Source organism: Anomaloglossus baeobatrachus, chromosome 2 (genome assembly GCF_048569485.1).
Source record: "Anomaloglossus baeobatrachus isolate aAnoBae1 chromosome 2, aAnoBae1.hap1, whole genome shotgun sequence".
In the NCBI taxonomy this organism is placed as follows: Eukaryota; Metazoa; Chordata; class Amphibia; order Anura; family Aromobatidae; genus Anomaloglossus; species Anomaloglossus baeobatrachus.
In genome coordinates, this window is record NC_134354.1 from 6,810,211 (window position 1) to 6,835,222 (window position 25,012).

A 25,012-nucleotide genomic window follows, 5' to 3' on the forward strand; every position below is an offset into this window, starting at 1 on the left:
GCTCAGGATCCCAGTCCTGTCTTATTGCTATTGTCCTCCTCCACGCTTTATACTACAGTTCTGCTTGCTCACTAGCTGCTGTCTATCATGTGGCCAATCTCAATGGTGCCAGTACCTGGTCCATGTCCGGAGGAGCCGTAGTGGCTCAGAGATAGCCGGATCCCACTGTGCAGAGTGGCTGTAAATGACCCAAAATCGCTGGCGCCTTTAGTCATAGAGGCCTGGCTCCCTGCAGAACAGGCCATAATGTTAGTGCCCCTCCTGTAGATTATGTAGGTACTACAGGCCTGCTTGAAGACTGTATACCGTCCTCCTGACGCCGGTCATCCTGACCACCAGGGGGCGCTTTCCTTGGATTTACAATATGCACCAGGAATTCATGGCCGTCCTTTTGTATCTTCACTTTCACGTAGTTGGAACCTACAAAAGAAAATAGAGATGAGCGTGAGCCTAAATCTCCCGACCTAGGGGGTCCTACCAAGTCCAACGGCTCGGACCCTCACCAACCAGAGGAGCGCAGGAGACGCTGAGGTCCATCTCATCCTAGGTCATCTGATATCACATTACCTTTCTCGAACTGTGTGTGCTCCACCAGAATTTGGCCTCCATCTGTGGGGAACAGGCAGCGACGGCCCCCCGACACCTGGATCAGATTGTCTCCCATGTCATAACCGATGAACTGAGCGAAGAATCAAAGATCCACAATCAGATGATCAGAAACGTGAAGGACGGCTGCACAGTCATGGTGGACCCCGGATCTGTCCAGGCCAGGACCAGGCCATCCTCCTCCAGAGGGAAGCCTATCGGAGAGGACGGCACATGACACGGCACTTACGTCATACGCATGCTTAGGAGGGTCCTGTGGGATATCAGAAGGCGCCTCGGTAGATGCGGGGTGCTTTGGCTCCTCCTCCTTGGCGTTCTTCTTCTGAGCACTGAAGGCTCGCTTACGTGTGGACTCCGGTCTCTCTCTGCTTCCTCCACGCTTCTTGCTTCCAGATTTACCGCCCTTTGCATTTTTCTTCTCCTGCTTGAGACGTTCCTCCTCCTTCAGTCGATCTTGTTCTTCTTTCCAGGCCTGTGGACGAGCGTTATATAAAAGGGCACTCCTACAAGACTGACCATCTATCCTCTATATAGGGGATCACCGCCACATCCATGTGGGATCTCATACTGGGCACCTGCCCGCCTCCAGGACGGAGACCTACACATCCATGTGGGATCTCATACTGGGCACCTGCCCGGCTCCAGGACGGAGACCTACACATCCATGTGGGATGTCATACTGGGCACCTGCCCGTGTCCAGGACAGAGACCTACACATCCATGTGGGATCTCATACTGGGCACCTGCCCGTGTCCAGGACAGAGACCTACACATCCATGTGGGATCTCATACTGGGCACCTGCCCGGCTCCAGGACAGAGACATACACATCCATGTGGGATCCCATACTGGGCACCTGCCCGGCTCCAGGACGGAGACTTACACATCCATGTGGGATCTCATACTGGGCACCTGCCCAGCTCCAGGACGGAGACTTACACATCCATGTGGAATCGCATACTGGGCACCTGCCCAGCTCCAGGACGGAGACCTACACATCCATGTGGGATCTCATACTGGGCACCTGTCCGTGTCCAGGACGGAGACCTACACATCCATGTGGAATCGCATACTGGGCACCTGCCCAGCTCCAAGACAAAGACTTACTGTACATGTACTGGTGTAGCAGTGGAGTGGCTGATCTGGCAATAAATGATAATTTGGGGAATTTGGAGAACATTATGGCGATATTGTGTCTCACCTTCATAGACTCCTCCCGTATGAACAGATTCTGGGCCGACTCTGGGGCCATTTCATCTCCTTGGCTTCCTCGCCGGGATCCACTGCCCTTTGGACCTGAGAAAAGGACAAGGTTTTGAACAATTTGTGTGACATCATCACTGGAGGTGTAAGTCAATACGATGTCATCAGTGATATCACAGATAATGGAGGAGCTCTCTGTATTGTCATTAATGACATCACCACTAGGGGCGTAACGTACTATGATGTCATCAGTGATATCAGACAACAGAGGAGCGCTCAGTATTGTGATCCATGACATCACCAGTGATCGTTCCCTCGCTGATGTCATGGATAACATCGAATATAGTTTCTGTAAGTATCAAGCTGTCAGAGATGTCTTTATATAGACTGTTGTGATGTCATCAGTAGCCGTGTCTATTCTAACCTATCAGTGATGCTGCCCATTGTGGCCAATTATTACGATATCACAGGGATAGTGATATCACCCTCGCTAATCCATGGTCGTGATGATGTCATTGGTGAAGGCTTCTACGTAATAGGCACTCGTGTGCACTCACTGTGATGTCATTCAGTAGGACAGTAGCAATAATGATGTCATGAGTCGTTTCATCCATTGTAGGTGCTGGTTGTGATGTCATCAGTGACATCATACATTCTGATCATATCCCGACATTTACCAACAGTCTTTACTTACGACATCAATATGGCGACCATTACTCATTACGAGCCAAAACAGATGTCCCAATAAAGCCGATCACTGATGAGGCCATCGGGAGGCGCAGACGCTCATACAGACAAGGCACTGAACCCCTTTACACTAACTGGACTCACTCTTAGATTTTTTGGGGGAGACGGATTTCCGGGTCTTCTTCTTAGTGGGGGACAGGTCTCTGGTAGAAGAGACATTGTCCTTCGAGACCTGTGCTTGTTTCAGAGCTTCTAACTCTCTTTCTGCTTTTTCTTCTTGATGTCTTGATTCTTCCTCTTGAACCCAGTGGGAGATAGAATCGGCCACGAGCTCCAGGTAGTTTCTGTCAGGAGAATGAAGGCAATGAACGTGGCTGCGTGGTAGAGAGGAACGGGAGAACGTCAGGTGGGATCACAAGAGGATGGACGAAAAGAGCAACCATACATACACAAAGGAGAAAGATACAGGGAGAACACAGTGGTGGGAGAAGTATGAGGAACACGGCAGTGGGGAGAGGTACGGAGAACACAGCGGTGGGGAGAGGTATGGAGAACACAGTGGTGGGAGAAGTATGAGGAACACGGCAGTGGGGAGAGGTACGGAGAACACAGCGGTGGGGAGAGGTATGGAGAACACAGTGGTGGGAGAAGTATGAGGAACACGGCAGTGGGGAGAGGTACGGAGAACACAGCGGTGGGGAGAGGTATGGAGAACACAGTGGTGGGGAGAGGTACGGAGAACACAGTGGTGGGGAGAGGTACGGAGAACACAGTGGTGGGGAGAGGTATGGAGAACACAATGGTCATGAGAGGTATGGAGAACACAGTGGTCATGAGAGGTATGGAGAATACTTCTTGATATTAAAATTTGCAACACCAAGAAGAAATGGTGGAATGGTGGAAATCCCAGGATGGAGATATCTGCAAATGGTGGAAAATAGAAACATTATCTGGGACGTCAATGGTCGGTGATTACACCGGAGCTGCTGGCAGCGGATCCTGATAACTTGAACATTCCTGGCAGAACCTTCCTCAAATTATTAATAACCTCAGTGATAGCGGCCGAGGCTGGAGGTGCCAGGATTTCTGAAGGAGGCTCAGACTCTGGACTGGACACATCCGGAGGTCATGATGATGATGTGTCCACCATGTGAGAGCAGTGATCACAGCTGAGGCTGGAGGAGCTGGAATCTCTACAGGAGGCTCAGACTCTGGACTGGACACATCCGGAGGTCATGATGATGAAGTGTCCACCATGTGCAGAGGCTAGAGGTGCCGGGATTTCTGCAGGAGGTTCAGACTCTGGACTGGACACATCCGGAGGTCATGATGATGAGGTGTCCACCATGTGCAGAGCAGTGATCACAGCTGAGGCTGGAGGAGCTGGGATTTCTACAGGGGGCACAGACTCTGGACTGGACACATCCGGAGGTCATGATGATGAAGTGTCCACCATGTGCAGAGGCTAGAGGTGCCGGGATTTCTACAGGAAGCTCAGACTCTGGACTGGACACATCTGGAGGTCCTGATGATGAGGTGTCCACCATGTGCAGACCAGTGATTACAGCTGAGGCTGAAGGTGCCAGGATTTCTGCAGGAGGCTCAGACTCTGGACTGGACACATCCGGAGGTCATGATGATGAGGTGTCCACCATGTGCAGAGTAGTGATCACAGCTGAGGCTGGAGGAGCTGGAATCTCTACAGGAGGCTCAGACTCTGGACTGGACACATCCGGAGGTCATGATGATGAGGTGTCCACCATGTGCAGAGCAGTGATCACAGCTGAGGCTGGAGGAGCTGGGATTTCTACAGGAGGCTCAGACTCTGGACTGGACACATCCGGAGGTCATGATGATGAAGTGTCCACCATGTGCAGAGGCTAGAGGTGCCGGGATTTCTGCAGGAGGTTCAGACTCTGGACTGAACACATCCGGAGGTCATGATGATGAAGTGTCCACCATGTGCAGAGGCTAGAGGTGCCGGGATTTCTACAGGAGGCTCAGACTCTGGACTGGACACATCTGGAGGTCCTGATGATGAGGTGTCCACCATGTGCAGACCAGTGATTACAGCTGAGGCTGAAGGTGCCAGGATTTCTGCAGGAGGCTCAGACTCTGGACTGGACACATTCGGAGGTCGTGATGATGATGTGTCCACCATGTGCAGATCAGTGATCACAGCTGAGGCTGGAGGAGCTGGGATCTCTACAGGAGGCTCAGACTCTGGACTGGACACATTCGGAGGTCGTGATGATGATGTGTCCACCATGTGCAGAGCAGTGATCACAGCTGAGGCTGGAGGAGCTGGGATCTCTACAGGAGGCTCAGACTCTGGACTGGACACATCTGGAGGTCGTGATGATGAAGTGTCCACCATGTGCAGAGGCTAGAGGTGCTGGGATTTCTACAGGAGGCTCAGACTCTGGACTGGACACATCTGGAGGTCCTGATGATGAGGTGTCCACCATGTGCAGACCAGTGATTACAGCTGAGGCTGAAGGTGCCAGGATTTCTGCAGGAGGCTCAGACTCTGGACTGGACACATTCGGAGGTCGTGATGATGATGTGTCCACCATGTGCAGATCAGTGATCACAGCTGAGGCTGGAGGAGCTGGGATCTCTACAGGAGGCTCAGACTCTGGACTGGACACATTCGGAGGTCGTGATGATGATGTGTCCACCATGTGCAGAGCAGTGATCACAGCTGAGGCTGGAGGAGCTGGGATCTCTACAGGAGGCTCAGACTCTGGACTGGACACATCTGGAGGTCGTGATGATGAAGTGTCCACCATGTGCAGAGCAGTGATCACAGCCGAGGCTAGAGGAGCTGGGATCTCTACAGGAGGCTCAGACTCTGGACTGGACACATCTGGAGGTCATGATGAAGATGTGTCCACCATGTGCAGAGGAGTGATGTCTCCATCCAGTGATCTCCACCATCCTCTTCTTGCTGTGGTCTCAGTGCTGGACTCCACCATTCTGGGTAGATGTAGGAGGCCTCCTATGACGCTCAGACCTGAAGCTGACGTTGGAGTGCAGAGCCATGTCCCAGGACTCCTGGCTTTGTCGGAAAGTGTCCATGGGATTGTGCAGGACAATGAGCAGTGAATTGTCCTGCGTGCGGTGATAAGAATCCATACACCGATACGACTGCAGAGCTTCATGGATGACCTGCAGCAAGACAGACAGCAGCGGTTACAGCGCACACATCCACCAGTGGGTGAGGGGTCCAGAGGGGTCTCAGGGGTGCAGAGGAGTACACTTTACTGTCACGGGTGACAGGTGGCAACTCATCTGCCGGCCGCTCCTCTGTGCCCACATGGTGACAAGTAGCAGATTGGGAGGGCGACGTCCCCGGATGTACTGGGGCTGTACCATGGGGCTGGGTTCCGGTGCTGGTCCAGTATCTACCTGTAGGAGAACATTCGGCTCAAGGTGTTCAGAATAACACCAGTCACTCAGGGATCTTCTCTGCGTCTTCTGAATGTCCCTGAGGTCGACCCTGGGGGTCTCCGTCCCCCCGACGTCCTGCAGGAGACATGAGTATGGGGGGGGTCATAGGCTTCTATTATAAATCAGGCAGATGAGTACACAGCATAAAGGGGCTCCCCTCTGCTTACAGACCCCCAAACAAGGTGAGGATAAGTATTGGTGCTGGGACCCGAGACTCACTCCAATCTGCAGGGGACCCGCAGCAAGAGCTCGACGTCCATACAGCTCCCCCACAGGACAACCGGAGCACTGCACAGGGCTCACTTATCTCAATGTACAGGGTGTGTGGATGAGGGGTCCCCCAGAGCGGGGGTCTCATCGCTGTCTGTGAGGCAAATCCCGGGATATGAAGATGAATTATGACTCCAGTCATAGTCCCTCATCACTCCCTGGCAGTGCCCCCTCCCTTCTTGTTCTCAGTGTTCCACTTACACCTCCATGGCCATGTCCTGTGATATGGAAATGAGGTGGTGTGGGAACAATGGACACAGGATGACTCCCTGCCGTCACCCTGTAACAGGAGCTGCTAGCTAGTTAGCAAGGCTATGGAAATAGCCAGACAGAACGACTCCAGTAAAAAATGGTTCATATCTCGCAAGCCATATTTCCGATAAATATGGCAACCATAAAAATGGTGTCTCTGCATGCGGACGATGCCGGCACACCCTTTTTATGGGAGCAGGACATTGGGAAATGCCCCAGGCGTGATATCAGCCAATGGGGAACTGGCAGACAGGTCATGAGTCCCCTCGTTCTGTGGCTAAATTCATAGCTGTCACAATGAGAGCATTGGCGTCCGCCTACGACGCTCCCAGGCAAAGTTATGGCCCATATTCCATGTTGGGATATTGTCCATAACTCAAGCCAGGGGTGGAGCAGTGCTCCCTGTGAGGTCACGAAGGTAGGAGGGGACCTGGATTTGGCCAGGTTGATAACCCTACTTCGGCCATTTTCCAGGGTTCTTTCGCTGGGGGCACGTGTAGGAAACATCTGTGGGAAGGATCCTAGAAACCTGGCCTACAGCGCCCCCCTGTGGCCAGACGCAACAAGGTAACTGCTGGAACTGTGTATGCCTGTTTGTAACCCATGCTTTGATTGTAACTGTACTCTGACATATGTATATTCTGTAGATTCCCTATTGTATATATTGTAGTTTCTAGTGTGCTTTAGGCTGATTAAATTATATAATTAATCTTGGGCTGTTCTGTTATCTCGATCTTGAATCCCACGTCTGTGTGTTCGGCTAATAGTTACCGTGAAGCGGTTGGTGGCAGCGAGTTTGTGCCAAGGATTATTGTGGGGAGGCCAGTGAGATTCGGGGAGATTTTATATATTCCGCCCGCGGAGGTCGGGGGAATATATACCCTACTCTCACCGGGGACCCTTCAATAATCGGCATAAGTAGTATAGCGGCCTCCTTGCTTATTGGCGGGCAATTCCATAATTGGCCTGACTATAAGAGGGGCGCTAGAGAGCGCATCACGTGCTCTGTCGGTCGGGAGGTATAAAGGAGGGGTGACCCCCCACTTGTTACCCCCCGATTGTGACGTACTGGTAGCCAGCGCGGGGGATTTCTGAGTGACCCCCCCGGTGGTTTGTGACATATTGGTGGCATAGCGGTGGGATCGAGATAATAGTGTGTGTGAGTGTGAGACCCATACTCCCAGACACTAAAGACTGCCTGCAGCAGCTGTGGCTGCTGGGGTCTTCAGACTAGCTCAACACTAGAGTGTCAGAGTGCAGATACTGTAAGGTGTGTGGAGGCATCAGGTGTCAGTTCTGTGTCAGTGACCAAAAGTCTGCAAGAATGGCTGATGGCACCAAGAGCAGAGCTATGCAACTGGCCAATGCTAAGGCAGGAGCCGAAGAGAGGGAGGACGGTGCTGTGGACAGCAATGAGGAGGTTGCCCACGAGTCCTCCAGGAGCTCGACGCCAGAAAACCGTTCTGCCGAGGACATTGCGCAACCTGGCACTGCTGGACAAGATGAGGAGGAGCTCACCCAAGGTTCCTCAACGAGCCAGATGCCAGCCCTCCGCTCTGAAAGGGACAGTGAATCACCAGGCTCCGCAGCGTGCCGCAGATCACCACGTGCCATTCCACCGAGCCTGGGAGGCTCGGATAGCCTTCTTCAAATGGCTATGGCCCTTCTCCAGGCTGGAGACCAGAAGGGCTACAAGGAACTCCTGGCAGAGCGCAGGGCAGAGCGGCACGCAGAGCGTGAGGCTGCGGAGCGAGAGCGGCAGGCAGCGCGTGAAGAGCGAGAGCGAGAGCGACAGGCAGACCGTGACTACCAGCTGCAGCTAGCTCAGCTCCGGCCCTCATCAGCCACATGTGACCTTCAAAACACCAAACTTCCAAAGGTCCGTGTTGAGGACTTCCCAGTGCTGGAGAAGGATGGAGACTTGGACTCTTTCCTGACTGCTTTTGAACGGACTTGCTTGCAGCACCATCTGAACAAGGACCAGTGGGCCAAATACCTGACCCCCCGTTTAAGGGGTAAGGCCCTGGATGTCCTTGGGGACTTGCCTGCTGAGGCAGATCAGGGCTACGACACCATCAAGCGGGCCCTGATCCAACAGTACAACCTCACTCCAGAGTCCTACCGCAAGAAGTTCCGGAGCCTACAGAAGGGACCAAAGGACTCCTGGGCTGACCACCGGCGGGCACTTGCCCGAGCTGCCGACCACTGGACCCAAGGCCTGCAGCTTTCCACCGGACCGGAGATCCTGGACTTGTTCATCACGGAGCAACTCTTGTGGAACTGCCCTGAGGATCTCCGCCAGTTCATCCGAGACCAGAAGCCAAAGGGGTCCACGGCTACAGCTGCCCTTGCCGATGACTACACCAACAACCGGGCCCCTGAGGCCAGGAGAGCGGCCACCAGCAGCACCTGGAGAGGGGGTAAGATGAATTCTGCAACTGCCCCACCTGCCCCTAGACTGCAGGGGGTGTCCCCCTCAACTCCCCTCTCCAGGCCCGTGGCGGAACCAAGACGGTGCCACCAGTGCAACCTACCGGGACACTTCAAGGCCATGTGCCCTCAGCGTCCCAAGGCCCCGGCTCCGTCCCCGTCCCAAGGGCCGCCCAAGGTGTATTGTGTGGGTGGGGGTGGTGGTAGGTCCCTGGACAGCTTCCAACCTGTCACCGTCGGCCGGTCTGTGACCATAGGACTGCGAGACAGCGCCTCGGAGGTGACTCTGGTGCGGCCTGAGATGGTGTCCCCCCAAGACTTGATCCCTGGAAAAACCCTCGCTGTCTCCGGGATTGGAGGCACTGACCCGGCGCTGCCTGTTGCTGACATTTATGTGGACTGGGGCGCAGGGCGAGGGGTGAGGGAGGTGGGGGTAACTGATCGGATCCCCGCAAACGTGCTACTTGGGACAGATTTGGGGCAGATAACCTCCCAGTTTGGGCCCCAACCAAGGGCTGAACCTTCAGCCAGTACTGACATGCCTCCGGACAATGTTAATGTGTTATCTATGAATGATGTAAGGGAGGAGGGAGTGAACTCTGATATTTCTGCTTGCATAGACACCATAGACACACACACAGCTGCAGCTGTGACAGGAGGGGAGGGTGTGAGGTAAATCCTGGGATATGAAGAGGAATTATGACTAGAAGTCATAATTGCTCTCATCACTCCCTGGCAGTGCCCCCCTCCCTTCTTGTGCTCAAATGTCCAGCATCTGTGAAGGTGTCACATCCCACTTACACCTCCAACAGCCATCTCCTCTGATATGGAGATGAGATGATGTGAGGACAATGGACCCAGGATGACTCCCTGCCGTCACCCTGTAACAAGAGTTGTATCTCATTAGCAAGGCTTGGAAGTAGCCAGACAGAACGACTCCAGTAAAAAATGGTTCATATCTCGCAAGCCATATCTCCGATAAATATGGCAACCATAAAAATGGTGTTTGCGCAGGCGGACGATGCTGGCACACCTTTTTTATGGAAGGGGGAGCTTGGGAAATACCCCAGGCGTGATATCAGCCATATGGGAACTCGTAGACAGGTCATGAGTCCCCTCGTTCTGTAGCTAAATTCATAACTGTCACAATGAGAGCATTGGCGTCCGCCTACGACGCTCCCAGGCAAAGTTATGGCCAATATCCCCTTTGCTGGATAATTCTGATCCATGCAGGGGGAGTGGCAGTGCTTCCCTGTGAGGTCACTAAGGTAGGAGGGGACCTGGATCTGCCCAGGTTGATAACCCTACTTCGGCCATTTTCCAGGGTTCTTCTGCTCGGGGGCCTGGTTGGGAAAGACCTGTGAGAGAGTTCCTGGAAACCTGGTCTACAGCGCCCCCCTGTGGCCAGACGCACAAGGTAACTGATTGAATTGCATACCTGTTGTAAACCATGCTTTATCTGTAACTGTACTCTGACATATGTATATTCTGTAGATTCCCTATTGTATATATTGTAGTTTCTAGTGTGCCTTAGGCGATTAAATTATATAATTAATCTTGGGCTGTTCTGTTATCTCGATCTTGAATCCCACGTCCGTGTGTTCGGCTAATAGTTACCGTAAATCGGTTGGTGGCAGCGAGTTGTGCCAAGGATTATTGTGGGGAGGCCAGTGAGATTCGGGGAGAGTTTATATATTCCGCCCGCGGAGGTCGGGGGAATATATACCCTTCTCTCGCCGGGGGCCCTTCAATAATCGGCATAAGTAGTATAGCGGCCTCCTTGCTTATGGTCGGGCAATTCCATAATTGGCCTGACTATAAGAGGGGCGCTAGAGAGCGCGTGACGTGCTCTGTCTGTCGGTCGGGAGGTATAAAGTAGGGGTGACCCCCACTTGTTGCCCCCCGATTGTGACGTACTGGTAGCCAGCGCGGGGGATTTCTGAGTGACCCCCCCGGTGGTTTGTGACATATTGGTGGCAAGCGGTGGGATCGAGATAATAGTGTGTGTGAGTGTGAGACCCATACTCCCAGACACTAAAGACTGCCTGCAGCAGCTGTGGCTGCTGGGGTCTTCAGACTAGCTCAACACTAGAGTGTCAGAGTGCAGATACTGTAAGGTGTGTGGAGGCATCAGGTGTCAGTTCTGTGTCAGTGACCAAAAGTCTGCAACAATGGCTGATAGCACCAGGAGCAAAGCCAAAGGAATGGCCGATGCTCAGGCCAGAGACGATGAGGAGGTTGCCCACGAGTCCTCCAGGAGCTCGACGCCTGAAAACCGTTCTGCAGAGGACAGCGCACAAGCTGGCAATTATGGACAAGATGAGGAGGAGCTCGCCCAAGGTTCCTCAACGAGCCAGATGCCAGCCCTCCGCTCTGCAATGGACAGTGAAGCACCAGGCTCCGCAGCGGGCCGCAGATCACCACGTGCCATTCCACCGAGCCTGGGAGGCTCGGATAGCCTTCTTCAAATGGCTATGGCCCTACTCCAGGCTGGAGACCGGGAGGGCTACCAGGCACTCCTGGCAGAGCGCAGGGCAGCGTGTGAGGCTGCGGAGCGGCAGGCAGAGCGGCAAGCAGCGCGTGAGGCTGAGGCTGCGGAGCGGCAGGCAGCGCGTGAAGAGCGCCAGGCAGAGCGTGACTACCAGCTGCAGCTAGCTCAGCTCCGGCCCTCATCAGCCGCACGTGACCTTCAAGACACCAAACTTCCAAAGGTCCGTGTTGAGGACTTCCCAGTGCTGGAGAAGGATGGAGACTTGGACTCTTTCTTGACTGCTTTTGAACGGACGTGCTTGCAACACCATCTGAACAAGGACCAGTGGGCCAAATACCTGACCCCCCGTTTAAGGGGTAAGGCCCTGGATATCCTTGGGGACTTGCCTGCTGAGGCAGATCAGGGCTACGACACCATCAAGCGGGCCCTGATCCAACAGTACAACCTCACTCCAGAGTCCTACCGCAAGAAGTTCCGGAGCCTACAGAAGGGACCAAAGGACTCCTGGGCTGACCACCGGCGGGCACTTGCCCGAGCTGCCGACCACTGGACCCAAGGCCTGCAGCTTTCCACCGGACCGGAGATCCTGGACTTGTTCATCACGGAGCAACTCTTGTGGAACTGCCCTGAGGATCTCCGCCAGTTCATCCGAGACCAGAAGCCAAAGGGGTCCACGGCTACAGCTGCCCTTGCCGATGACTACACCAACAACCGGGCCCCTGAGGCCAGGAGAGCGGCCACCAGCAGCACCTGGAGAGGGGGTAAGATGAATTCTGCGACTGCCCCACCTGCCCCTAGACTGCAGGGGGTGCCCCCCTCAACTCCCCTCTCCAGGCCCGTGGCGGAACCAAGACGGTGCCACCAGTGCAACCTACCTGGACACTTCAAGGCCATGTGCCCTCAGCGTCCCAAGGCCCCGGCTCCGTCCCCGTCCCAAGGGCCGCCCAAGGTGTATTGTGTGGGTGGGGGTGGTGGTAGGTCCCTGGACAGCTTCCAACCTGTCACCGTCGGCCGGTCTGTGACCATAGGACTGCGAGACAGCGCCTCGGAGGTGACTCTGGTGCGGCCTGAGATGGTGTCCCCCCAAGACTTGATCCCTGGAAAAACCCTCGCTGTCTCCGGGATTGGAGGCACTGACCCGGCGCTGCCTGTTGCTGACATTTATGTGGACTGGGGCGCAGGGCGGGGGGTGAGGGAGGTGGGGGTAACTGATCGGATCCCTGCAAACGTGCTACTTGGGACAGATTTGGGGCAGATAACCTCCCAGTTTGGGCCCCAACCAAGGGCTGAACCGTCAGCCCGTACTGACATGACTCCTAACAGTGTTAATGTGTTATCTATGAATGATGTAAGGGAGGAGGGAGTGAACTCTGATATTTCTGCTTGCATAGACACCATAGACACACACTCAGCTGCAGCTGTGACAGGGGAGGGGGTCAGAGAAAGGTGTGACAATGCCTCTACAAGTAACCAGCCTGTGAGCTGGGATCTGCTGCCCTCTGCAGGGATAAGCAGAGAGCAGGGTGCTGCAGGGGGAGGACCAGTGTGTGGGGTGGGGGCTACCACAGCAAATGTGGGGTCCCCAGAGATTTCACAGCGGGGTTCTGTTGCTGCAGGAGGGGAACAGGCAGGTGAGATTGGGGCCAGTCCAGGAGCGGAAGTGCTCCCAGGTAAGATCTCGGTGCATGGTTCCCCCACAACCGGGGTGTCAGGAAGCCAGGTAGGTCTGCCTGAACCGGCGACTTGGTCAGGAACGGAGGAGGAGCAGGCACGACCCACGGTCGCAGCGGCTGTGGCCGCTGTCACCCGCAGTGGGAGTGCTGGAAGCCAAGGGGCCTCCCGGAGGTCCGATAGCTCTTCCCCTTCTGACCAAGTGGCAGCCGAGTCAGGTGGAGGCCAGGACACAGGTCCCGGGGTACTGACCGAAGATGTGACAGTCTCGTCGATTCTGGCCACATCTAGTCAGGGGTTTCAGGCAGCGTTAGAAGCTGACGACAGCCTGAAAGCTCTAAAGGAGCAGGCGGCACAGCCTCCCTCGGACTCGGACCCGGAGCGAGTGGTCTGGGACCAAGGACGGCTGTACCGGGCCACGGTCCAGCAGGGTTCACCGGAGGCGTGGCCCAGGGACCGACAGTTGGTGGTACCCTATCCGTTCCGGACGGAGTTGTTGCGGATCGCACATGAGATTCCGATGGCCGGACACCTAGGGATCGCTAAGACCAAGGCCAGGTTAAACCAGCATTTCTACTGGCCAAAAATGGGGGCCGATGTGGCTGCCTACTGCCGTTCGTGTGAAACCTGTCAGAGAGTGGGGAAGGCGGGGCCACGCCCCAAAGCCCCACTGGTATCTCTGCCAATCATCGATGAGCCTTTCAGGAGGGTGGCTGTGGATCTGGTCGGCCCGCTGGCCATCCCCAGCAGCTCCGGGAAACGCTTCATACTGACGGTAGTGGACTATGCCACCCGGTACCCAGAAGCAGTGGCCTTGTCGTCCATTCGGGCTGACAAGGTGGCCACCGCATTGCTGGAGATTTTCTCCCGAGTGGGTTTTCCCCAGGAAATGCTCACTGACCGGGGGACCCAATTCATGTCCCAGCTGATGGAGGCCCTCTGTAAGCAGGTCCAGGTGCGACATCTGGTGGCCAGCCCGTACCATCCACAGACTAATGGCCTGTGCGAGCGGTTCAATGGCACCTTAAAGCAGATGCTTAAGATGTTGGTCGACTCCCATGGGCGTGACTGGGAGCGGTATCTCCCACACCTGTTATTTGCTTACCGGGAGGTTCCACAGGCCTCAACAGGATTCTCACCGTTTGAGCTCCTGTACGGGCGACGTGTGCGGGGCCCCCTGGCTCTGGTGAAAGAGGCTTGGGAAGGGGATTTGGCCACCCCTGGAGTGTCGGTTATCGAGTATGTCATGCGCTTCCGGGACAAAATGCAGGCCTTGACGCAACTGGTACACGACAATATGGCTCAAGCCCAGGCCGATCAGAAGCGTTGGTACGACCAGAACGCTTGTGAGAGGACCTACCAAGTGGGTCAAGAGGTGTGGGTACTGGTCCCCGTACCACAGGACAAGCTTCAGGCAGCCTGGGAAGGCCCATACCTCGTGTACCAGCAGCTCAACCCTGTGACGTACCTGGTCACCCTGGACCCTGCCCGTGGAAGGCGGAAGCCCTTCCATGTGAACATGATGAAGGCACATCATGAGCGGGAGGCATGTGCACTCCCTGTGTGCAACCTGCCCGAGGAGGGAGAAGCGGAAACCCTCTTGGATATGCTAGCCCAGGTTAGGGCAGGCGGATCCATTGAGGATGTGGAGGTTGGCCACCAGCTCTTGGAGGACCAACGGTCCCAGCTGTGGGCCACCCTACACCCCTTCCGGGGGTTGTTTACCAACCAGCCCGGAAGGACTGACTTGGCTGTCCATCACGTGGACACTGGGGATCATCCCCCGATCCGGCGTTCAGCATATCGGGTCTCCCTGGAGGTGCAGCAACACATGCGCCAGGAGATTGACGAGATGCTGGAGCTGGGGGTGATCCAGGCATCCAACAGCGCTTGGGCCTCGCCTGTAGTCCTCGTCCCTAAGAAGGACCGAACCACTCGGTTCTGCGTGGACTACAGGGGGCTCAATGCTGTCACGGTCGCCGATGCGTACCCAATGCCACGCATCGATGACCTGCTCGATCAGTTGGCCGGGGCTCAGTACCTGACCATCATGGACCTGAGCCGGGGATATTGGCAGATCCCCCTGACTCGCAAGGCCAGGGAACGCTCTGCCTTTATTACCCCATTTGGACTGTACGAGTCCACGGTGATGCCATTCGGGATGAGGAATGCCCCTGCCACTTTCCAGCGGATGGTCAACACCCTGCTCAAGGGACTTGAAGGGTACGCGGCCGCGTACCTGGATGACATTGCCGTCTTCAGTCCCACCTGGGAGGACCACCTAGAGCATCTAGCACAGGTGCTCAGGCGGATCCACCGGGCAGGTTTGACCATCAAGCCGGGAAAGTGTCAGCTGGCCATGAGCGAGGTCCAGTACCTCGGTCACCGGGTAGGTGGGGGAACGCTGAAGCCCGAGCCTGAGAAAGTGGAGGCCATCGCATCCTGGCCCACCCCCAGGACCAAGAAGCAGGTGATGTCCTTCTTGGGGACCGCTGGGTACTATAGGAGGTTTGTTCCATGCTATAGTAGCCTGGCAAAGCCCTTGACGGACCTCACCAAGAAGAAGCTGCCCTCTGCAGTCGATTGGACAATGGACTGCGAGACAGCCTTCCGGGCCCTAAAGGACGCCCTGTCCAGCCCGCCCGTGCTACAGGCAGCCGACTTCACGCGGCCGTTTGTAGTACAGACCGACGCCAGTGACTTCGGCCTCGGTGCGGTGCTCAGCCAGGTGGACTCTGCGAGCCAAGAGCACCCAGTCTTGTACCTGAGCAGGAAGCTGTTACCAAGGGAAGTGGCCTATTCTACAATGGAGAAGGAGTGCCTGGCCATAGTGTGGGCCCTGCAGCGTCTGCAACCCTATCTATACGGGCGCCACTTCATCGTGGAGACGGACCACAATCCCCTCAGCTGGTTGCACACCGTCTCTGGGACGAATGGGCGATTGTTGCGATGGAGCCTTGCGCTCCAGCAATACGACTTCACCATTCGCCACAAAAGGGGCCGTGACCACGGTAACGCAGACGGGCTGTCCCGACAAGGAGAGGTCGCGGACGGGCGCACGGGGGAACACCGGAGTGTGCTGCCCCCTAGCGCCCTCAAAAGGGGGGAGGTGTGAGGTAAATCCTGGGATATGAAGAGGAATTATGACTAGAAGTCATAATTGCTCTCATCACTCCCTGGCAGTGCCCCCCTCCCTTCTTGTGCTCAAATGTCCAGCATCTGTGAAGGTGTCACATCCCACTTACACCTCCAACAGCCATCTCCTCTGATATGGAGATGAGATGATGTGAGGACAATGGACCCAGGATGACTCCCTGCCGTCACCCTGTAACAAGAGTTGTATCTCATTAGCAAGGCTTGGAAGTAGCCAGACAGAACGACTCCAGTAAAAAATGGTTCATATCTCGCAAGCCATATCTCCGATAAATATGGCAACCATAAAAATGGTGTTTGCGCAGGCGGACGATGCTGGCACACCTTTTTTATGGAAGGGGGAGCTTGGGAAATACCCCAGGCGTGATATCAGCCATATGGGAACTCGTAGACAGGTCATGAGTCCCCTCGTTCTGTAGCTAAATTCATAACTGTCACAATGAGAGCATTGGCGTCCGCCTACGACGCTCCCAGGCAAAGTTATGGCCAATATCCCCTTTGCTGGATAATTCTGATCCATGCAGGGGGAGTGGCAGTGCTTCCCTGTGAGGTCACTAAGGTAGGAGGGGACCTGGATCTGCCCAGGTTGATAACCCTACTTCGGCCATTTTCCAGGGTTCTTCTGCTCGGGGGCCTGGTTGGGAAAGACCTGTGAGAGAGTTCCTGGAAACCTGGTCTACAGCGCCCCCCTGTGGCCAGACGCACAAGGTAACTGATTGAATTGCATACCTGTTGTAAACCATGCTTTATCTGTAACTGTACTCTGACATATGTATATTCTGTAGATTCCCTATTGTATATATTGTAGTTTCTAGTGTGCCTTAGGCGATTAAATTATATAATTAATCTTGGGCTGTTCTGTTATCTCGATCTTGAATCCCACGTCCGTGTGTTCGGCTAATAGTTACCGTAAATCGGTTGGTGGCAGCGAGTTGTGCCAAGGATTATTGTGGGGAGGCCAGTGAGATTCGGGGAGAGTTTATATATTCCGCCCGCGGAGGTCGGGGGAATATATACCCTTCTCTCGCCGGGGGCCCTTCAATAATCGGCATAAGTAGTATAGCGGCCTCCTTGCTTATGGTCGGGCAATTCCATAATTGGCCTGACTATAAGAGGGGCGCTAGAGAGCGCGTCACGTGCTCTGTCTGTCGGTCGGGAGGTATAAAGTAGGGGTGACCCCCACTTGTTGCCCCCCGATTGTGACGTACTGGTAGCCAGCGCGGGGGATTTCTGAGTGACCCCCCCGGTGGTTTGTGACAGAGGGGGTCAGAGAAAGGTGTGACAATGCCTCTACAAGTAATCAGCCTGTGAGCTGGGATCTGTTGCCCTCTGCAGGGATAAGCAGAGAGCAGGGTGCTGCGGGGGGAGGACCAGTGTGTGGGGTGGGGGCTACCACAGCAAATGTGGGGTCCCCAGAGATTTCACAGCGGGGTTCTGTTGCTGCAGGAGGGGAACAGGCAGGTGAGATTGGGGCCGGACCAGGAGCGGAAGTGCTCCCAGGTAAGATCTCGGTGCATGGTTCCCCCACAACCGGGGTGTCAGGAAGCCAGGTAGGTCTGCCTGAACCGGCGACTTGGTCAGGAACGGAGGAGGAGCAGGCACGACCCACGGTCGCAGCGGCTGTGGCCGCTGTCACCCGCAGTGGGAGTGCTGGAAGCCAAGGGGCCTCCCGGAGGTCCGATAGCTCTTCCCCTTCTGACCAAGTGGCAGCCGAGTCAGGTGGAGGCCAGGACACAGGTCCCGGGGTACTGACTGAAGATGTGACAGTCTCGTCGATTCTGGCCACATCTAGTCAGGGGTTTCAGGCAGCGTTAGAAGCTGATGACAGCCTGAAAGCTCTTAAGGAGCAGGCGGCACAGCCTCCCTCGGACTCGGACCCGGAGCGAGTGGTCTGGGACCAAGGACGGCTGTACCGGGCCACGGTCCAGCAGGGTTCACCGGAGGCGTGGCCCAGGGACCGACAGTTGGTGGTACCCTATCCGTTCCGGACGGAGTTGTTGCGGATCGCACATGAGATTCCGATGGCCGGACACCTAGGGATCGCTAAGACCAAGGCCAGGTTAAACCAGCATTTCTACTGGCCAAAAATGGGGGCCGATGTGGCTGCCTACTGCCGTTCGTGTGAAACCTGTCAGAGAGTGGGGAAGGCGGGGCCACGCCCCAAAGCCCCACTAGTATCTCTGCCAATCATCGATGAGCCTTTCAGGAGGGTGGCTGTGGATCTGGTCGGCCCGCTGGCCATCCCCAGCAGCTCCGGGAAACGCTTCCTACTGACGGTAGTGGACTATGCCACCCGGTACCCAGAAGCAGTGGCCTTGTCGTCCATTCGGGCTGACAAGGTGGCCACCGCATTGCTGGAGATTTTCTCCCGAGTGGGTTTTCCCCAGGAAATGCTCACTGACCGGGGGACCCAATTCATGTCCCAGCTGATGGAGGCCCTCTGTAAGCAAGTCCAGGTGCGACATCTGGTGGCCAGCCCGTACCATCCACAGACTAATGGCCTGTGCGAGCGGTTCAATGGCACCTTAAAGCAGATGCTTAAGATGTTGGTCGACTCCCATGGGCGTGACTGGGAGCGGTATCTCCCACACCTGTTATTTGCTTACCGGGAGGTTCCACAGGCCTCAACAGGATTCTCACCGTTTGAGCTCCTGTACGGGCGACGTGTGCGGGGCCCCCTGGCTCTGGTGAAAGAGGCTTGGGAAGGGGATTTGGCCACCCCTGGAGTGTCGGTTATCGAGTATGTCATGCGCTTCCGGGACAAAATGCAGGCCTTGACGCAACTGGTACACGACAATATGGCTCAAGCCCAGGCCGATCAGAAGCGTTGGTACGACCAGAACGCTTGTGAGAGGACCTACCAAGTGGGTCAAAAGGTGTGGGTACTGGTCCCCGTACCACAGGACAAGCTTCAGGCAGCCTGGGAAGGCCCATACCTCGTGTACCAGCAGCTCAACCCTGTGACGTACCTGGTCACCCTGGACCCTGCCCGTGGAAGGCGGAAGCCCTTCCATGTGAACATGATGAAGGCACATCATGAGCGGGAGGCATGTGCGCTCCCCGTGTGCAACCTGCCCGAGGAGGGAGAAGCGGAAACCCTCTTGGATATGCTAGCCCAGGTTAGGGCAGGCGGATCCATTGAGGATGTGGAGGTTGGCCACCAGCTCTTGGAAGACCAACGGTCCCAGCTGTGGGCCACCCTCCTCCCCTTCCGGGGGTTGTTTACCAACCAGCCCGGAAGGACTGACTTGGCTGTCCATCACGTGGACACTGGGGATCATCCCCCGATCCGGCGTTCAGCATATCGGGTCTCCCTGGAGGTGCAGCAACACATGCGCCAGGAGATTGACGAGATGCTGAAGCTGGGGGTGATCCAGGCATCCAACAGCGCTTGGGCCTCGCCTGTAGTCCTCGTCCCTAAGAAGGACCGAACCACTCGGTTCTGCGTGGACTACAGGGGGCTCAATGCGGTCACGGTCGCCGATGCGTACCCAATGCCACGCATCGATGACCTGCTCGATCAGTTGGCCGGGGCTCAGTACCTGACCATCATGGATCTGAGCCGGGGATATTGGCAGATCCCCCTGACTCGCAAGGCCAGGGAACGCTCTGCCTTTATTACCCCATTTGGACTGTACGAGTCCACGGTGATGCCATTCGGGATGAGGAATGCCCCTGCCACTTTCCAGCGGATGGTCAACACCCTGCTCAAGGGACTTGAAGGGTACGCGGCCGCGTACCTGGATGACATTGCCGTCTTCAGTCCCACCTGGGAGGACCACCTAGAGCATCTAGCACAGGTGCTCAGGCGGATCCACCGGGCAGGTTTGACCATCAAGCCGGGAAAGTGTCAGCTGGCCATGAGCGAGGTCCAGTACCTCGGTCACCGGGTAGGTGGGAGAACACTGAAGCCCGAGCCTGAGAAAGTGGAAGCCATCGCATCCTGGCCCACCCCCAGGACCAAGAAGCAGGTGATGTCCTTCTTGGGGACCGCTGGGTACTATAGGAGGTTTGTTCCATGCTATAGTAGCCTGGCAAAGCCCTTGACGGACCTCACCAAGAAGAAGCTGCCCTCTGCAGTCGATTGGACAATGGACTGCGAGACAGCCTTCCGGGCCCTAAAGGACGCCCTGTCCAGCCCGCCCGTGCTACAGGCAGCCGACTTCACGCGGCCGTTTGTAGTACAGACCGACGCCAGTGACTTCGGCCTCGGTGCGGTGCTCAGCCAGGTGGACTCTGCGAGCCAAGAGCACCCAGTCTTGTACCTGAGCAGGAAGCTGTTACCAAGGGAAGTTGCCTATTCCACGATGGAGAAGGAGTGCCTGGCCATAGTGTGGGCCCTGCAGCGTCTGCAACCCTATCTATACGGGCGCCACTTCATCGTGGAGACGGACCACAATCCCCTCAGCTGGTTGCACACCGTCTCTGGGACGAATGGGCGATTGTTGCGATGGAGCCTTGCGCTCCAGCAATACAACTTCACCATTCGCCACAAAAGGGGCCGTGACCACGGTAACGCAGACGGGCTGTCCCGACAAGGAGAGGTCGCGGACGGGCGCACGGGGGAACACCGGAGTGTGCTGCCCCCTAGCGCCCTCAAAAGGGGGGAGGTGTGAGGCAAATCCCGGGATATGAAGATGAATTATGACTCCAGTCATAGTCCCTCATCACTCCCTGGCAGTGCCCCCTCCCTTCTTGTTCTCAGTGTTCCACTTACACCTCCATGGCCATGTCCTGTGATATGGAAATGAGGTGGTGTGGGAACAATGGACACAGGATGACTCCCTGCCGTCACCCTGTAACAGGAGCTGCTAGCTAGTTAGCAAGGCTATGGAAATAGCCAGACAGAACGACTCCAGTAAAAAATGGTTCATATCTCGCAAGCCATATTTCCGATAAATATGGCAACTATAAAAATGGTGTCTCTGCATGCGGACGATGCCGGCACACCCTTTTTATGGGAGCAGGACATTGGGAAATGCCCCAGGCGTGATATCAGCCAATGGGGAACTGGCAGACAGGTCATGAGTCCCCTCGTTCTGTGGCTAAATTCATAGCTGTCACAATGAGAGCATTGGCGTCCGCCTACGACGCTCCCAGGCAAAGTTATGGCCCATATTCCATGTTGGGATATTGTCCATAACTCAAGCCAGGGGTGGAGCAGTGCTCCCTGTGAGGTCACGAAGGTAGGAGGGGACCTGGATTTGGCCAGGTTGATAACCCTACTTCGGCCATTTTCCAGGGTTCTTTCGCTGGGGGCACGTGTAGGAAACATCTGTGGGAAGGATCCTAGAAACCTGGCCTACAGCGCCCCCCTGTGGCCAGACGCAACAAGGTAACTGCTGGAACTGTGTATGCCTGTTTGTAACCCATGCTTTATCTGTAACTGTACTCTGACATATGTATATTCTGTAGATTCCCTATTGTATATATTGTAGTTTCTAGTGTGCTTTAGGCTGATTAAATTATATAATTAATCTTGGGCTGTTCTGTTATCTCGATCTTGAATCCCACGTCTGTGTGTTCGGCTAATAGTTACCGTGAAGCGGTTGGTGGCAGCGAGTTTGTGCCAAGGATTATTGTGGGGAGGCCAGTGAGATTCGGGGAGATTTTATATATTCCGCCCGCGGAGGTCGGGGGAATATATACCCTACTCTCACCGGGGACCCTTCAATAATCGGCATAAGTAGTATAGCGGCCTCCTTGCTTATTGTCGGGCAATTCCATAATTGGCCTGACTATAAGAGGGGCGCTAGAGAGCGCATCACGTGCTCTGTCGGTCGGGAGGTATAAAGGAGGGGTGACCCCCCACTTGTTACCCCCCGATTGTGACGTACTGGTAGCCAGCGCGGGGGATTTCTGAGTGACCCCCCCGGTGGTTTGTGACACTGTCCTATTACAATGTCATGGCTGTGACAATATGGCACTCATCGCTCTCTTATAATGCCGCACTCTCGTCACTCTTACAATGTTGCGCTCTCGACGCGCTCTTATAATGTTGCACTCTTGCCCTCTGGTACAATGTCGCGCTCTCTCCCCTCCGGTACAATGTCGCGCACTCTCCCCTCTGGTACAATGTTGCACTCTCTCCCCTCCGGTACAATGTCGCGCTCTCTCCCTCTGGTACAATGTCGCGCACTCTCCCCTCTGGTACAATGTCGCGCTCTCTCCCCTCCGGTACAATGTCGCGCTCTCTTCCCTCCGGTACAATGTCGCGCTCTCTCCCCTCCGGTACAATGTCGCGCTCTCTCCCCTCCGGTACAATGTCGCGCTCTCTCCCCTCCGGTACAATGTCGCGCTCTCTCCCCTCCGGTACAATGTCGTGCTCTCTCCCCTCCGGTACAATGTCGCGCTCTCTCCCCTCCGTTACAATGTCACGCTCTCTCCCCTCCGGTACAATGTCGCGCTCTCTCCCCTCCGGTACAATGTCGCGCTCTCTCCCCTCCGGTACAATGTCGCGCTCTCTCCCCTCCGGTACAATGTCGCGCTCTCTCCTCTCCGGTACAATGTTGCGCTCTCTCCCCTCCGTTACAATGTCGCGCTCTCTCCCCTCTGGTACAATGTTGCGCTCTCTCCCCTCCGGTACAATGTCGCGCTCTCTCCCCTCCGGTACAATGTCGCGCTCTCTCCCCTCCGGTACAATGTCGCGCTCTCTCCCCTCCGGTACAATGTCGCGCTCTCTCCCCTCCGGTACAATGTCGCGCTCTCTCCCCTCCGGTACAATGTCGCGCTCTCTCCCCTCCGGTACAATGTCGCGCTCTCTCCCCTCCGGTACAATGTCGCGCTCTCTCCCCTCTGATACAATGTCGACACCGACACCACTGGAACCGCATCGGCCGCAGCGTCACCTGAGCCGCGAGACAGTTGGAACCACACCGGTCGCAGCATCACCTGAACCGCGACACTGCTGCAACCTCGCCAGCCGCAGCGTCACCTGAGCCCCGACACCACTGGAACTGCACCGGCCGCAACATCACCTGAGCCCCGACACCACTGGAACCGCACCGGCCGCAGCATCACCTGAGCCCCGACACCACTGGAACCGCACCGGCCGCAGCGTCACCTGAGACCCGACACCACTGGAACCGCACCGGCCGCAGCGTCACCTGAGCCCCGACACCACTGGAACCGCACCGGCTGCAGCGTCACCTGAGCCGCAACACCGATAGAACCACACCGGCCGCAGCATCACCTGAACCGCGACACTGCTGCAACCTCGCCAGCCGCAGCGTCACCTGAGCCCCGACACCACTGGAACTGCACCGGCCGCAGCATCACCTGAGCCCCGACACCACTGGAACTGCACCGGCCGCAGCATCACCTGAGCCCAGACACCACTGGAACCGCACCAGCCGCAGCATCACCTGAGCCCCGACACCACTGGAACCGCACCGGCCGCAGCATCACCTGAGCCCCGACACCACTGGAACCGCACCGGCCGCAGCGTCACCTGAGCCCCGACACCACTGGAACTGCACCGGCCGCAGCATCACCTGAGCCCCGACACCACTGGAACCGCACCGGCCGCAGCATCACCTGAGCCCCGACACCACTGGAACCGCACCGGCCGGAGCATCACCTGAGCCCCGACACCACTGGAACCGCACCGGCCGCAGCGTCACCTGATCCCTGACACCACTGGAACCGCACCGGCTGCAGCGTCACCTGAGCCGCAACACCGATAGAACCGCACCGGCCGCAGCATCACCTGAGCCCCGACACCACTGGAACCGCACCGGCCGCAGCGTCACCTGAGCCCCAGCACCACTGGAACCGCACTGGCTGCAGCGTCACCTGAGCCCCGACACCACTGGAACCGCACCGGCCGCAGCGTCACCTGAGCCCCAACACCACTGGAACCGCACTGGCTGCAGCATCACCTGAGCCGCAACACCGATAGAACCGCACCGGCTGCAGCGTCACCTGAGCCCCGACACCACTGGAACCGCACCGGCTGCAGCGTCACCTGAGCCGCAACACCGATAGAACCGCACCGGCCGCAGCGTCACCTGAGCCCCGACACCACTGGAACCGCACCGGCTGCAGCGTCACCTGAGCCTCGACACCACTGGAACCGCACCGGCTGCAGCGTCACCTGAGCCCCGACACCACTGGAACCGCACCGGCCGCAGCATCACCTGAGCCCCGACACCACTGGAACCGCACCAGCCGCAGCATCACCTGAGCCCCGACACCACTGGAACCGCACCGGCCGCAGCATCACCTGAGCCCCGACACCACTGGAACCGCACCGGCTGCAGCGTCACCTGAGCCCTGACACCACTGGAACCGCACTGGCTGCAGCGTCACCTGAGCCGCAACACCGACAGAACCGCACTGGCCGCAGAGGGGAATACAGGATTTATTAATTTTACTTGGGGAAAACGTAGAATCACAAGGGATCATCCTTGTGGTGGACAACCCCTTTAAAGCCCCTTTTAGGAGTGTACTCACTTTAGACATTAATAGCAGTGCTGAAATATTTACCCTGTTATACAAGCTGCACACTGACACTGTAATTTGTATACAAGCTGCACACTGACAGTGCACATTGTATACAAGCTGCACACTGACACTGCACATTGTATCACAGGGTCAGATCTGCAGCGCTATCCCAGGAGAAGATATAAGAAAATATTTACAAATGTGAGGGGTGTACTCACTTATGATATACTGTATAATATATGCATGGCAGAGTACAGGGCACCGGAGCTCCTCCCACCTCACCTGTATCTCATCTTCCAGATGTTGATCTTCAGCTCCCCCTGCAGGTGAGAAATAAGTGCTGCGGTCACAT

At 56.2% G+C, this 25,012-nt stretch overlaps 1 protein-coding gene across 2 annotated transcripts in view; it reads right to left on the minus strand.

Moving 5' to 3' along the window:
- SPAG17 (sperm associated antigen 17) overlaps positions 1-25,012 on the minus strand; it is a 384,631-nt gene that overhangs the window by 75,499 nt on the left and 284,120 nt on the right. For both annotated transcript variants that reach the window (XM_075334839.1, XM_075334840.1), the window contains exons 15-23: positions 24,943-24,980; positions 5,907-6,023; positions 5,512-5,666; positions 2,640-2,839; positions 1,807-1,901; positions 836-1,078; positions 568-679; positions 307-420; positions 116-229 (exon numbers count right to left, since the gene is read on the minus strand). In XM_075334839.1, coding sequence (XP_075190954.1) covers positions 116-229; positions 307-420; positions 568-679; positions 836-1,078; positions 1,807-1,901; positions 2,640-2,839; positions 5,512-5,666; positions 5,907-6,023; positions 24,943-24,980 — 1,188 coding nt within the window. The remainder of the gene's footprint in view (positions 1-115; positions 230-306; positions 421-567; positions 680-835; positions 1,079-1,806; positions 1,902-2,639; positions 2,840-5,511; positions 5,667-5,906; positions 6,024-24,942; positions 24,981-25,012) is intronic.